This window comes from Onychomys torridus, chromosome 14 (genome assembly GCF_903995425.1).
Source record: "Onychomys torridus chromosome 14, mOncTor1.1, whole genome shotgun sequence".
NCBI classification, from domain to species: domain Eukaryota; kingdom Metazoa; phylum Chordata; class Mammalia; order Rodentia; family Cricetidae; genus Onychomys; species Onychomys torridus.
In genome coordinates this window covers 39,517,067-39,532,168 of record NC_050456.1, presented here as the reverse complement: position 1 = coordinate 39,532,168, position 15,102 = coordinate 39,517,067, and the positions used below count along the sequence as shown (strand labels likewise).

Genomic DNA, 15,102 nt, shown 5'->3' with positions numbered 1-15,102 from the left:
GACCAGGGAGACAAAGGGAGAGGATGGGGAGGCAGAGAGGTTAGAGAGGAGCCCAGGGGAATAAAGGGAGAGGATGGGGAGGCAGAGAGGTTAGAGAGGAGCCCAGGGGAATAAAGGGAGAGGATGGGGAGGCAGAGAGGTTAGAGAGGGACCAGGGAGACAAAGGGAGAGGATGGGGAGGCAGAGAGGTTAGAGAGGAGCCCAGGAAGAAAGGCGCGTCAAGAACAGGGTGCAGGGTTTTCTCCAAGGGAGTGTTGCCTACAAAACCACATCCTAAAAATACCCTTGCAGAAACTACTCTGCCATTGGATGGCCTTTGTAGACGTGTGACAATACAAATAAACTGCAGCACCATGAAGACAGCTCTTCCAATTAAATTGCAAGTGTTTTCAGGTTTTCTGTGATCACTTTTCTCTTCTTTTGTTCCCTTAACTAAAGATCTTAGTGAAGACACAAACTCCACTTGGTCCTTAGCTTGAGTTTCTGCAGTGGTCGCTTCCTGCTTGGACACCCAGCAATACCTCCTGCCCGCTACTCTAGCCTTTTAATGTTTGTTTTTTTTTTCCTTCAAGACAGGGTTTCTCTGTGTAGCTTTGGAGCCTGTCCTGGATCTCGCTCTGTAGCCCAGGCTGGCCTCGAACTCACAGAGATCCGCCTGGCTCTGCTTCCCAAGTGCTGGATTAAAGGCGTGCACCACCACCACCTGGCTAGCCTTTTAATTTTTGCATTTAACATTTAAGACTTTTTTTCTGCAAATACCCTTAATAAAGCCTTTAGACAAAGGAGCAAGTAAAAATTTAAAATCTGAGGAAAAGTGGTGCTGAATGCAAGAACTCTAATGACTTTAGCCAGATTATTTGTAAATTACAGACACACTTACAACTATGTAATGTGTTTATTATTCAGTTGAGGACAAATTCTGCTGGGGGCTGGAGAGATGACTAACAGTTAATAACACTGTTCTTTGAAGACCAGGATCAGTTCCGAGCACTTATAGGGTGGTTCACTACTATCCTAACTCCACTTTCAGGGAGTCTGATGCCTTCTGACCTCCACAGGCACCAAGCACTCATGTGGTACACATGCATACATGTAGGTAAAACATTCATACAAATAAAATAAATAATCTTTAAAAAAAATTTCTGTTGTTGAACATAGTATTCAGCAACCTGGATGCTTTGTTTGCTTTGTTTTCTTCCCAGACATTGGATGGCTCTAGCTGGCCTGGAACTTGCTATATATGTTTGTATGTATGTACATATGTATGTGTGTGTTTATGTAATATATATGAATGAAGTGTGTGTGTATGTATGTATGCATGTATTTGCCCCAAGCGCTGAGATTATAGGCACATGCCATCACACCTGGTTCCGTTTTGTATATATTTTTTATCTGTACTTTTAGAAACTCATGCTCTTCAGACTAGCACTAAAGCACTAAAGAATGAAAAGGACAAAGAGAACTTTAGGGCCAGAGAGATGGATGGCTCAGAAGTTAGGGCACCTGCTGTCAATCCTACAACCTGAGCTCGTCCCAAGGATCCACACAGTGACAGAGAAAACTTGGCTTACCTTTAATATCCTCTAAGATACCTTCTGGAACTGAACCTGAAAAGGAATTTTATTAAGAATTAAGGAACTTTAATAATAATTTTTAAAAATCCTATTAAATTCTATCCATTTCCCCATTTTTTTCATTTAAGCACAATTAAAAAATATTTAAGTACTACAATCATTTTAAAGGCCTAACAAAAAGCAACTTAGCTTTTAGGGAAGAAATCTCATTAATCCAAGTGAAGAGCGAGCAGAGGGCCTGACCCCAGGAGGCGTGAGCTTGACGGTTACAACGGAGGCCAGCACGGGCTCAGCAGCACAGTGCACGCACAGGATGGGTCATAAGTTCTGGTTTTGCATCTTTCATATGACAACAGCCGCCAGTAATATCAGAAACCAGCACACATTCGGGGAAGACGGCATGTGCCATGGCACACACGAGGCAGTCAGAGGACAACTTGTAAGAGCCATTTTTTCCCTTTACCATGTGGGTTCTCAAAAGTAAATCCAGGGCAGCAAGTGCTTTTATCCTGAGCCATCTTGCTGTTAACTGACCCCAGCAGATACTTTTAAAAAGAAGTGCGTACAATCTTTTACTCTTTCACTTCAAAGTCAAGGGTACATTTCATTTTTCTCAGCACACACGAGCTGTACAAAGCAATGGGATCATAATGAACTCCATCTCTATGTATGTTACATGAATGTAACAGTTTAATCACACTGCTCCTCAGCACCTTTGTTGTCCCCTCTGCTAGTTCCCAACCCTATCTAAAGATGGCATTTAAAAGGAACAGTAAAAGGCTAGGCAAGGTGGCTTGGACAGCTAAGGCAGGAGGACTGTCCCAAGTTCAAAGCCAGCCTGAGCTACATATTAAGACTATATAACAAGACTTAGTCTCAAAAACAAGCAAGTAAAACACACACACACACACACACACACACACACACACACACACACACACGAGTAAAAAGTGACCTTTTGGATATGCTACCGATTATTTGTCAATTTTCTGGGGTAGAAACAGAAACACAACTTTCTTTTCTTTTTTTTTGGTTTTTCGAGACAGGGTTTCTCTCTGTAGCTTTGGAGTCTGTCCTGGACTCACTCTATAGCCCAGGCTGGCCTGAACTCACAGAGATCCACCTGCCTCTGCCTCCCGAGTGCAGGGATTACAGGCATGCGCCACCACTGCCTGGCGGAATATGGTTTTTTGTTTTTTTTTTTTTGAGCTGAGGATTGAACCCAGGGCCTTGCACTTGCTAGGCAAGCGCTCTACCACTGAGCTAAATTCCCCAACCTCAACTTTCTAACCTTAATATAAAGTCTTCTAAACTAGCCACACCTTTAATCCTAGCACTTAGGAGACATGGGCAGTTAGATCAATTTTAAGTGGGAGGGCAGCCTGGTCTACATGTTGAGTTCCAGGCTAGTCAAGACCCTATCTCAAAACAACATATAAAAAATAGCATCTAAACCAATTTTCAAAAAACCATTTTGATTGGTATATAGAAACAAAGAAGCTTTTGGTAAAGAAATGGGTCATGATCAATGGGCAAGCAGCACTAAAATTCCCACCTGCATCTTTACATCTTCTCTGGAAGTAAACTATGTATAATCAACTTACTCTAAAACCACAACCTCAAAGTATCAACCTGTAATTTGAAAAGTGGCATATTTAATCACATTGTGCTTGAAAAGGGTAAAACACGTGGGCTGGTGTGAGAGGGCTCAGCTGCTAAAGGCTACAGCCCACAACTAAAACTTCAAGTATGGCTAAGGAGGCCAAAGTATAACTTGGTGACAGAGCCCATGCTTAGCACAGACAAAGCTTTGGGTTGAACTCCCTGCACCCCACACCAACCCACCAAAAAGCAGCGTTCGGTTTAGAATTACTTCTATTACTTTTGTTCTTTTCAATTTCTTACTTTATGGTTCATAACATGGCAATTATAGTACACACGTTTATAAACATATATTAAGGTACATGGTTCAAAGTGCTTCTGTTGTGTGAACAAAACAGTTGACAAGTCCTATTCTTAGACTTTAAATTTATCCAGGTGTGGCGGCACATCTGTACCCCAGCACTCAGGCATTAGTGGCTGGAGGAGGGGAGTCAAGAACAACTTCAGCCATATTGTGTGTTTAGAACTTGGACTACATGAGGCCTCACCTCAAAGAAAAGGACAGGCCAAAAACCTGTTCAAATTTACTTCTCAGGATGGTTAAGAGATTCCAAGATTTATCCTGGCTACAAACAAGTGAGAGAGATGAAACTGTACTGAACGATCAACAACCCAAGCCGGGTGGTGGTGGTACACGAGGTGGTGGCACCCTTAATCCCAGCATTCGGGAGGCAGAAGCAGGTGGATCTCTGTGAGTTCCAGGCCAGCCTGGTCTACAGAGTGAGTTCCAGGACAGACACCAAAACTACACAGAGAAACCCTGTCTCGAAAAACCAAAAAAAAAAAAAAAAAGAATGGACATGACAGCCATTCACTGGCTTCGTAAAATTCCACTTAATTTCAGTCATTTTAGTGGAACAAAAAGCATCATGTTTGATATATAATTTATATTATACACTTTCCAAATCAGGCTACTTAGATTCTCATTTCTGGAGACAGGTCTTGCTTGCTATGTGACCCAGGCTAGGCCTGAACTCATAATCTATCTGGGGTTCCAGAATGTTGGGATTATTCATTCTTTTTTAAAAAGTAGTTTCTAAATGAAATGAAAGAGGCTAATTCAAAATCCATTTGAGGCTTTCCAGCATACAAAGATTTCATCTAGGATGGGGATTTAACTCAGTGGTAGAGAGAGCGCTTGCCTAGCAAGTACAAGGCCCTGGGTTCGGTCCTCAGCTCTGGCAAATAAATAAATAAATAAAGATTTCATCTAAGTTTTGCTATGGACTTCAGGGAGAACACTTTAAATTCGTTTACTTCGCTGGTCGTCCTGAGGGTGATTCAGGAAACAACGGTAGTTCTGACTTCTCAACGTCAGAAGTGTAATAATGGTTAGGATTCTGAGGGTACGGTCAGGAAAGGTTAGAATAAGTCAAAGAAGGTTCACTAGGGGGAGTGATCCCAGAGTGTTGAGTTCCTAACATTGTAGTTAGAGCCTCCACCCACAGCCCAGTTAGGGCCTCCACATGTTGCCTGGGCTAGCTCTAACGCAAGTGGATGCTACCATGCATGGCTTACGGTCGGTTTAAAGTAATAGCTTTAAAAAACATTCTGCAATAATAACTTACTATCTTTGGAGATTTTTCATAATGTAACTGTCATCAATTATATACTAAGATAGTAACAAAATTTATTTGCTAAAGAAAAAGTAATTAGAGTTCTATAATCAAATGAAAATTACTATCATTTTAACTATCAAGAAAGAATTGTAAGAAAAGATGAAAAGCAAGGCTAACTGCCCCTAAAAACGCATATTTTTCTTTCCAACATACTTTTGGTACTAGATGCTCTCAAAGTCTATGTTGGAAACAGTTAAGCAAATAGGAACATGTCCTATGAGGTTTACGGGAGGAACAACCTACTCTGCTTAGGGGAAACAAGAAAAACCTACAGGAGTCGACACTCCAGCTAGGTCATATACTGGGAATAAAATCCTAAATAGTGTGTGTAGGGGCTGGGGGACAGCTCTTAGGTCAAAAACTAAGATAAAGACAGGGTTGTGCAAATAAGTCCTCCGGGGGATCGGACATTTCTAGCTGCAATGAGGAGTAAAGAGGTGGAGCTAAGGCTAAGAGGGAGACTAGAATGAGATTATGGAAAATGTGAGGCAGATATGGAAAGGGGGTTAATCTATAGGACCCAAAACCTTCTTACCGGTTCAGGGAAGAGTTCTCCCTCAACGGGAGGAAATACACCAAATCTGTAAAGCACAGGCCCACAAGAAAACCAGCGAGAGACAGCGGAGGCTGAGTGACAGTGGCTCTGCCCCCCAAGAGCAGAGCGAGGAAGGCGGACAGACAACAGCAGGTGAGATTAGGAAGACTTTCTGAGGAAGAACTGGAAAGATCTGCTAACTCCCTGTTATCTAAAAGGAGAAACAGATGATGTTATTACCTTTTTTGATTGTGTCTGAGTAAGGGTTCCTCTGTGTACCCTTGGCTGTTCTTGAAGATGTTATTGCATTTTTTAAAAATTAAAATATAATTATATCATTTTCTCTCTTCTCTTCCCTAAGATGTTATTACCTATCTAATAATGATTGAAAAATTATAAGAGAAGAGAAGCTGTGTTCACTTCTGGGAGTACTGGTTTTGAGGCTTTAAGATGTGCATAGTTTATAACTAACAATCCTTTGGAAACATACATGAGTGTCAAGTTCAGAAAGATGAGACCCAGGCTCCATCTGAGACTCAACGGCATGCAGAGGTGACTGCAGTCAGAGGAAGAAATGACGTCCACTTAAAAGTCAGTAGAAAACAAACCACACAAAAACCAAATCTCCCATGGAACCACTAGTAGAGAAAGTAAGAGGAGAAGAAAGCAAGGAAAAACACCCAGAAATAAAGGGAGGAGAGCTCAGGGGGTAAAGATGATACCAGGAGTTCTAGAACAGACAGCTACACAGTGGGATTAACAACAACGATGACTTGTAATGGGAGCCGGTCTGGAGCGACTCGGGGAGATGGGCAGAGATGAGAACACAGGTTAAAGGTGTACTAAAGGCGCATTACCCATCACCGAGGGAAGGCTCTGTCCTTTAGCAGCACCAGTGTCAACAGTACATTGTTCCAACAGCTGAGTTTCCAACTCCCTGAAATTTGAAAAAGTTATTGAAATTAAAACACCACAACTGATAATCTTTTCTTATTTAATAACTTCACCTAATAAATCATTATGTCTCATATAAAAGTGTTTGTTTTGAGGCAGTCTCTTGTAGCCCAGGCTGATCTTGAACTTCCCATGCTGCTGAGGGTGACCTTGAACTTCTGGTTCTCTTGCCTCTGCCTCTGAGGTGCTGGTGCTGAGATTACAGGTGTTCATCACCATGCCTGGTGTCATGTGGTACTGGGAATTGAACCCAGGGCTTTGTGCATGCTAGGCAAGCACTCTGCCAATGAAGCTACATCTCCAGACCCATAAAAATGGCTTTTTCTAAGAGAGGAATACATTCAATCACCCCACTCCATACCCAGACTTCCCACGTCCTCCTCCAGGGTCTAGCCTGGCCTCTTCCTTGCTGCCTCCACCATCCCACTCCACAACCAGACTTCCCAAGTCTTTCTTGAGGGCTCAGCCTGAACTGGTGCTGGGAATCCACATTCCCAGACTCCATTCAAAGTATACCAACAATGTGAAAGATCAGGCTAGTAACCCACTTCAAACCCACCAGCTTTGTAGAATGCTTGCCACTGACAATTACCTAGATGAACTCCGGACCCAGAACTCAAAAGATCAATTACAAACTTCATCAAAGAATTCAAGGAGTTTAAAGAAGACACAAAGAAGCAGCCCAATGAAATTGGGAGAATAAACACCTGAGTGATGCCCAAGAAAAACAGGCATAAATAAGGCTGAGGGAAATGGGGAAGACCATCCCAGATTGAGAACAGAATTCTGTCCTGTCAGGAGACAGAAACACTGAAGAGGACTCAAGCTGAAATGAAGACAGAATTGGAAAACAGCCCAACTACAAAACTCAAAGGAAGGCCTTACAAGTGGAATGAATCGAGCAGAAGACAGAATATCTGGACTTGAAGGTAAGTCTGAAGATCTTCACCTGAGAAGCAAGGAACATGGAAAATTAAAAGAAAAAGAGAACACACACATAGAGGAAAAGAATGCACAGGAAATGTGGGCACCATGTCCAGGACCAGATGGATTCCCAGAAGAATTCTACAAGACAGTCAGACAGTCTACAGTGAGTCCTTCCTAAAACTAAGAGAGGGAAGGAGAGAGGGAGGGAGGAAGGGAGGGAAGAGGGAGAGAGGGAAGAGGGAAGGAGGGGGAGGGAGGGAGGAAGAGAGGGAGGGGGGAGGGACTATGAAGCTGGCATCATTCTAACACCCAAACCAGAAAGATATAAAAAGACATAAAACCAGTAACAACAACAAAAAGAAACCTACAGGCCAATATCCCTAATGAACGTAGACTAAAAAATACTCAAAAAAATATTTGCAAACAGAATACTGACATACACTGAAAAGATTATACATCATGACCAAGTTGGCTTATACCTGAAATGTGGGGTGGTTCAACACATGCTAGTTAATAAATGTAATAAACCACATAAATGGACTTAAAGACAAAGATCACATGATCATATCAACAGGTGCAGAAAAAGCCTGTGACAAAACCCAGCATACCTCCATGATAAAAGTCCTAGAGAATGTAGGGATAGAGGAGACATACCTTAACATAACAGAGGCATATACGAGAAACCTACAACCAACATCATCCTAAATAAAGCAAAGCTTGGAGCAACCCAGTTGAAGTCAGGAAGGAGACAGTGCTGTCCACTGTCTCGACTCCTTTTCAACACTGGTCCTGAAGTACTAGTTGGAGTAAGAAAGCAAGAGAAATGAAAGGGATACAAATAAGGAAGAAGCCAAACTATTCCTATCTGCAGATGATATGATACTACACATTAGAGATCCCAAAAATGCTACCAGAAAACTTCTAGAAATGGTAAGCGTAACTTATTTTTCTATACAACAAACATACAGACAGGAGATCACAGACACACTCCCATTCATAACAGCCTCAAAGAAAATAAAATATCAAGGAATAAACCCAACCAAAGTGAAGGACCTCTAGAACAAAAACTTTAAACTTCTGAAGAGAGAGACAAGAAAATACACTAGAAAATGGGAACAAAAATCCATGCTCGTGGACTGGCAGTGTCCACACCGTGTGAGAGTGACTGTCCTGACAAGAGTTTTTACTGATTCAATGCAATCCCAATAGAAATCTCTACCTCACTCTTCACAGACATAGGAAAAAAACTATCCTAAAATTCATATGGAACCACAGTAGAGCGAGGATAGCTAAAACAATCCTGAGCAAAAAGAACAATGCTGGAGGGTAGGGATACAATTCCAGATCTTTTGCGTATGTGTGTGGTTTTTGAAACAGGGTCTCACTATGTAGCTCTAGCTGTCCTGGAACTCACTCTGTAGACCAGGCTGGCCTCGAACTCAGAGATCCACCTGCCTCTGTCTTCCAAGCGCTGGGATTAAAGGCCTGTACCACCACGCCAGGCTACAATTCCATATCTTAAGACAGATCACAGAGCCACTGTATTAAAAACAACAGGGCATTGACACAAAAACAGACATCTAGACCAATGGAGCTAAACTGAAGTCCAACATGAGCACACATAACTTCAGCCACTTCACACTTAACAAAGATGCCAAGAACATACACTGGAGGGGAAAAGCATCTTCAACAAACGGTGCTGGGAAAACTGGATGTCCACATGCAGAAGAATGAAATTAGAGTCACTGCTATCACCTGGCAAAAAACAAACTGCCTCCAGATGGATCAAAGACCTAACTGTGAAACCTCAAACCCTAACTGCTGTAAGAAAATGCAGGCAGTGCCCTAGAGGATAGAGGTGTAGGAGAGGTGTCCTGAATAGGGCTCTGTTTGCCTAAGAATCAAGGCCAACAGATGATAAGTAGGACTGTATTTAAAAAGAAATCTTCTGCATAGCCAAAAAGTCAACCAGGTGAAGAGGTAGCACAGAGAATCTTTGCCACCTATACATACATCTTACAGGGGAGCAACATCCAGAACACACAAAAAACTATTGAGGCATTTGAATGGCTCATTCAAATAATGGGCCTGGGACCTGACCAGTGAGTTCTCAAAAGAAGGAAAATAATCACTGAGAAGTATCTCAAAAACAGTTCCTCACCCCTAGCAATCAGGAAATGCAAACCAAACAACTCTGAGATTGTGTGACTCCAGACACAAGGGCAAACGTCAATCAAAGAACTACCATGGAATGTGGGTAGGGATGCAGAGAAGGGAGCCCTCTTTCACTGTTGCTGAGACTGCAAAGTGGAGAATCAGTGTGCAGAACTCTCAAAAAGCTAAAAATAAATCTACCATATGACCCAGCTATACCACTTCCTGGCCCGCAGATACTTGCTCAGCCATGTTCACTGTGGCTCTATTCACAACAGCCAGGAAATGGAAATAAACCAGGCGTGGTGGCACACTTAGGAGGCAGAAGCAGGTGGATCTCTGTGAGTTTGAGGCCAGCCTGATCTACTGAGTGAGTTCCAGGACAGACAGGACTGTTACACAGAGAAACCCTGTCTCAGGGTGGGGGTGGGAATGGAGAGAATGGAAAAAAGGGAAATATACTTTAACCAACAAATGGATAATGAAAATGTGGTAATGTATACTAGATAAAGTGTAAACGTAAAGAAAAAGAAAATACACTGATGCTGTGGGATGGTCTATATGTTAAATGTGTTGCTCTGATTGGTTAAAATAAATAAAGTGCTGATTGGCCAGTAGCCAGGCAGGAAGGATAGGGTAGGCGGGACAAGGAGGAGGAGAACTGGAGAAAGGGAAGGCTGGAGAGAGCCGCTGTCAGCCACCGCCATGACAAGATGTAAGGTAATGGTAAGCCACGAGCCACATGGCAAAGTATAGATTAACAGAAATGGGTTAATTTAAGACAGAAGTAAATAACAAGAAGCCTGCCCTGGCCATACAGTTTGTAAACAATGTAAGTTTCTGTGTGTTTACTTGGTTGGGTCTGAGCGTCTATGGGCCTGGTGGGTGAGAGAGATTTGACCTGACTGTGGGCCAGGCAGGAAAACTCTAACTCCACACTGAATTCAGCTGTAATGAAAAATGAAAACATAAACTTTGCAGGTAAATGGATGGAACTAGAAAAGATCATATTGAGTGAGGTAACCCAGAACCAGAAAAACAATGTAACATTCTCTCTCATAGGAGGCTCCTTACTCCAAATCTTCAGATAGAATTGTAGTCCTCACCCCTCATCAAGGAAACTTCTCTTTGCAAGAGACAGAGACCACTACAGAAAACTACAACCAATCAGAATATAGAGTTGTGGCGTCTAGTCCCAGTGGACACACCTACAAAACACTCTTGTGCCTGAGGCTCAGGGAACAGTGCAGAAGAGGGACAGGGAGATTGTAAAGACAAAGAGGATCAGGGAGTTGCTGGGAGATTGTGTCTCAGTAGTATCAGAAGCCACACCCCTAGTCTGAACAAAAGGACTGCCCAAATGTGAGCTGAATAAAGAGTATCACTGGGCATGCCAAAGTGGACAAGGTCGCAACCCTACACAAAGAACTACAGGCAACTGAGGAAAGCTGGGAGCTGGAGAGGTGGTCTTCCCCAGAGAAGAGCATACCAGTTGTTGTCCAGTGCCAAATGGTCAGCCCTAAAAACATATATACAGGTAACAGTATAAGGACTCAACAGGTTATATTTAGGAATATATATGTGTACACACACACACACACACACACACACACACACACACGCGTGCGTAATAACAATAGTGAAAAAATAGGCCATGAATCTGAAGGAGGGGAAAGTAGATGGGAGGGGTTGGAGGGAGAAAAGGGAAGGGTGAAATGTTATAATTACTGATGATGCATTCAAATCTAAAAGAGAACAGAATACATTAAAAATCAGATTCTAAACACTGGCTTTTGGGGCACTGGTGAGAAAGCATCCAAGAAACTTACTTGTGAAGAGCTCTTCCTCCTAAGGGGAGTGCTCCCCAGCAGTTCAGGACTGGGATGCCTTCATAGATCTAGCGCACAGTCAAGGCCATCACCATCTTAGGAGACACAATGTTTCCTTGGTATTTACACCACCTCCTACCATACTGTTCTAACAAACCTTGGTGGTAAGTTATTACTTCTTATTTTCAAAGTTACAGAAAAGTTAGGAGCAAGTCTTTTACATAGTGTTCACCAAAGAAAACAGACTTCAGTGTGCACACACAAGCACATATCACAATTCACTAATTAGGGCAGAGGCATCCAACAAGGAAGCCACTAGAAATATAGGCCTATTGAGTGCTTAAAATTCAGCTGCTCAGAACTTTGACATCTTTGAGAGTCCAAGTTACAAGACAAATTTACAAAAGTTTAATAAAGGAAAAAAAAATATTTGGATTATATATTAATTTTTATATTGATTACACAGAGAAGTAATATGATTTAATATACTGGGCTAAATTCCTTAGATATTTTTAAATTCCACATATGGCCCACCCTGGCCCACACTTCTACTGGCTGAGCTAAAAGGAGAGCGCACAAGACCATACTAGGCATCTGTTGCCTCACTGAATACACTGCTTTGGTTAGCACTCGGGAAGTACAATACTTAGAAAGGGAAAAAGAATACTGGTCAGAGTGTCAGTTCTGGACACAAACATAGGTGTATAGCCTAGCCGAACGCTTATAGAAACTCACCCTAACTTTCAATTTTCTTACGTATATGAAAAGAACAGTACTTATGTGGCACGATTGTTTTGAGAAATAAACACAAAGTACTTCATATTTGAAAAGCTACTGCCTAACTTAGTTCTTATTTCCCTCCTGTAAATAAACATTTCTTCTCATATAAAGCTAGGTCTCCAAACTGCTAGCCTTATGTTCTTGTACTTTAACTACATTTTCAACAATACGACATTCACTGTGACAATACTATAAAGTGTCTATCTATATTTTAAGTGTTTATATTGAAAGGAATATACCTACTTATAAAATCAGTAGTAATACTTTTGTGACAGCCCGAATTATTAGCTGTCTCTTATTGGATTACATAAACTACATGTCAGGTCCTACATTAAAAGACACACAGCATTTCCACGAGATGGGATATCATCACTATTTTATAGATATGGAAACTGAGGCCAAGAGTGTAAGCTACTTGAGTGGTGCCCTGTAAGGAAGAAGCATAGCCTAGATTTGTCCTTTCCTGCCCTAGATCATTAACCCAATGTCCACAGATAGGGGGAAAAAATGCATTTTTTCTATAATGAAGGTCAATTTCATTCTACCATTTAAAAATTTTTTTCTTAGTTTAACTTTCTCATTTTAGTTTGGCCAATTATTCTTTGTATGACTTCCTTTCTTAGAATTTAATTATCCTCATTAGCTGATAATGCATCTTAAAAACTGAACATAATATTGACTAGTTCTGCTCCTGGAGCATAAACTAAGACTGAATCATAATGATAACTTCCACAAAAAGTTGAAGTTTTACAAGTCTATGAACTTTATCACATGATAACTTGTATTGCACATAGTAATCCAAAATATTTCAATAACAAAAATCATTCTTACAGCCCAATTACTTCAGTTAGACTGAGTGGAAGAAACAAGCCCACAGCACGGGCCGACTGACAAAAGATACAGGCAGCACCAGGCTTTCTCTATATCCACAGTCCAGGACCATGGCGGAGTTAATCCCCAGCGTCAGGAGAGCCATTAGATGACCTGGAGCAAGTAAGACAGATGGAACCTGGAAAACAAAGCAGCAGAGACCAGGGCTGAGTTCAGTGTTTAAAGACATCTGATTTGTTGAAATATACTGGAAAAATCCATAGGTACAATGCATTGATTTAGATGAATTTACTCAATAATCAAAGTATATCGCAATCAACAGAAGTAATTTAACTAGGCTGTTTCATTTCAAATGACAATTCTGAAGCATTTTTATCAACACTACCTTTTTTGAAGTTGAATATTGAAAGAGATAAAAGCCCAGAAAAATGTAGTCAGAGGAAGATGATACTAAAAGAATTGGTGCCTCTGCCATCCAGATGAAAATACTGGAAAAAATTCCCCACCTCTCTCTACCTCCCCCGCTCCCTTCTTCCTTCCCTTTGGGGAGCAGGGGAGACAGCCAGGCTGAGGGTGAACTGCAGTGACTTCCTGCTCACTCCCAAGGGCTGGGGTCACAGGCATACACTCTTATGCCCAACTTTAGGAAACAATTCTAATTTATTTAAGACAAGAGTCTCATGTAGCTCAGGCTGTCTTTTTTCCCCCCCTTTTAAAATTGAGAGAGAGGCGAGCATGCGCACACGCATGCGTGTAGCAAACATGTGGAGGTCAGAGGATAACTTGTGGAAATTAGTTCTCTCCGTCTACCACATAGGTCCTGGGGACTGCATAAACTCCTCAGGTTGTCAGGCTGAAGGGCAAGCACCTTTACCCACTGCAATGCATCAACAGTCCTCACAGGGTCTTGAACCTGCTATGTGGTTGAGGATAATCTTAACTGCTGATCCTATATCAACCTCCCATGTGTTGAGATTATAGGATTATTCTACCATGCCTGCTAGGCAAATAATGATTATCATTATTTGCCAGGTTTGCACTATGAACTGTTTTCTTTCCTTTTTTTTTTTTTCCAAGACAGGGTTTTTCTGTAGCTTTGGAGGCCGTTCCTGGAACTCGCTCTGTAGCCCAGGTTGGCCTCGAACTCACAGAGATCCGCCTGCCTCTGCCTCCCGAGTGCTGGGATTACAGGTGTGCGCCACCACCGCCCGGCCCAATGAACTGTATTTTTAAAACACCAGGGGCTGGCAAGATGGTTCAGCAGGTACAATCACTTGGAGCACAAGGCCAGAGACCTGGGCTTGACCCTGGGAACCCACAAAAAAGTAGAACTGACTGCAAAATTGTCCTCTACACTGAAACTGTGGCACAGCCATTCATCATCACGTGCACACACACAAAATAACAATAAAAACTTAGAAGAAATTTAAAACCAGCCCAGTTGTGGTGTCATATGCCTTGAATTCCAGCACTTGAGAGGCAGAGGCAGGCAGATCTCAGTGAGTTTGAGGCCAGCCTGGTCTACAGGGCAAGTTCCAGGACAGCCAAGGCCACAGAGAAACCCTGTCTCAAAAAAACTTAAAATCCCATCATCCCATCATAACATAGCAGTATAAATTAAAAAGCAAAACTATAAACTACAATCCTTAACACTTTTTTTTCAGTGAGAATTTTCTAAATTTGGTGATAGCACAGATATTTGATCAAAATATGAAAATCTTTTATAGTCAAATGACAGATAAAAAAGTTGTTAAAAAAACAAAAAAACATAGTTGTATTATTTTTTTCATTTAAAAAAATTATGTGCATTGGTGTTTTACCTGCATGTATGTCTGTGTGAGGGTGCCAGATCTTTGAACTGGAGTTATACACAATTTGAGCTGCCATGTGGGTGCTAGGAATTGAACCTGGGTCCTTTGGAAGAGCAGTCAGTGCTCTTAACCATTGAGCCATCTCTCCAATCCCCAGATTATCACTACTTATATAGAGAAGGCATTCTAGTCATATAAGATAAGGATACCAAAGTAAAGCACTGAAATCCTTCAGTACACACGCAGCCGTTTTCCCTCAGCTAAGGGCTGGCCTGCCTTCCTACTCTGCCATCTTCCACTGCAGAGAATTCAAGTCGTGGCATTGGGAAGCCAGTGCTATAGGACTTGTTTCTTCAGACTTGTCTTACAAAATGACTGACAACCAATCACCCTTGCCAGGGTGTTTTTAGTATTAAGTATATTTTG

At 41.8% G+C, this 15,102-nt stretch overlaps 1 protein-coding gene across 1 annotated transcript in view; it reads right to left on the bottom strand.

The window, feature by feature from the left end:
* Actr10 (actin related protein 10) overlaps positions 1-15,102 on the bottom strand; it is a 30,978-nt gene that overhangs the window by 7,596 nt on the left and 8,280 nt on the right. The window contains exons 5-8 of the mRNA XM_036206495.1: positions 12,936-13,043; positions 11,255-11,322; positions 6,248-6,327; positions 1,572-1,607 (exon numbers count right to left, since the gene is read on the bottom strand). Of these exons, the coding sequence (XP_036062388.1) occupies positions 1,572-1,607; positions 6,248-6,327; positions 11,255-11,322; positions 12,936-13,043 (292 nt within the window). The remainder of the gene's footprint in view (positions 1-1,571; positions 1,608-6,247; positions 6,328-11,254; positions 11,323-12,935; positions 13,044-15,102) is intronic.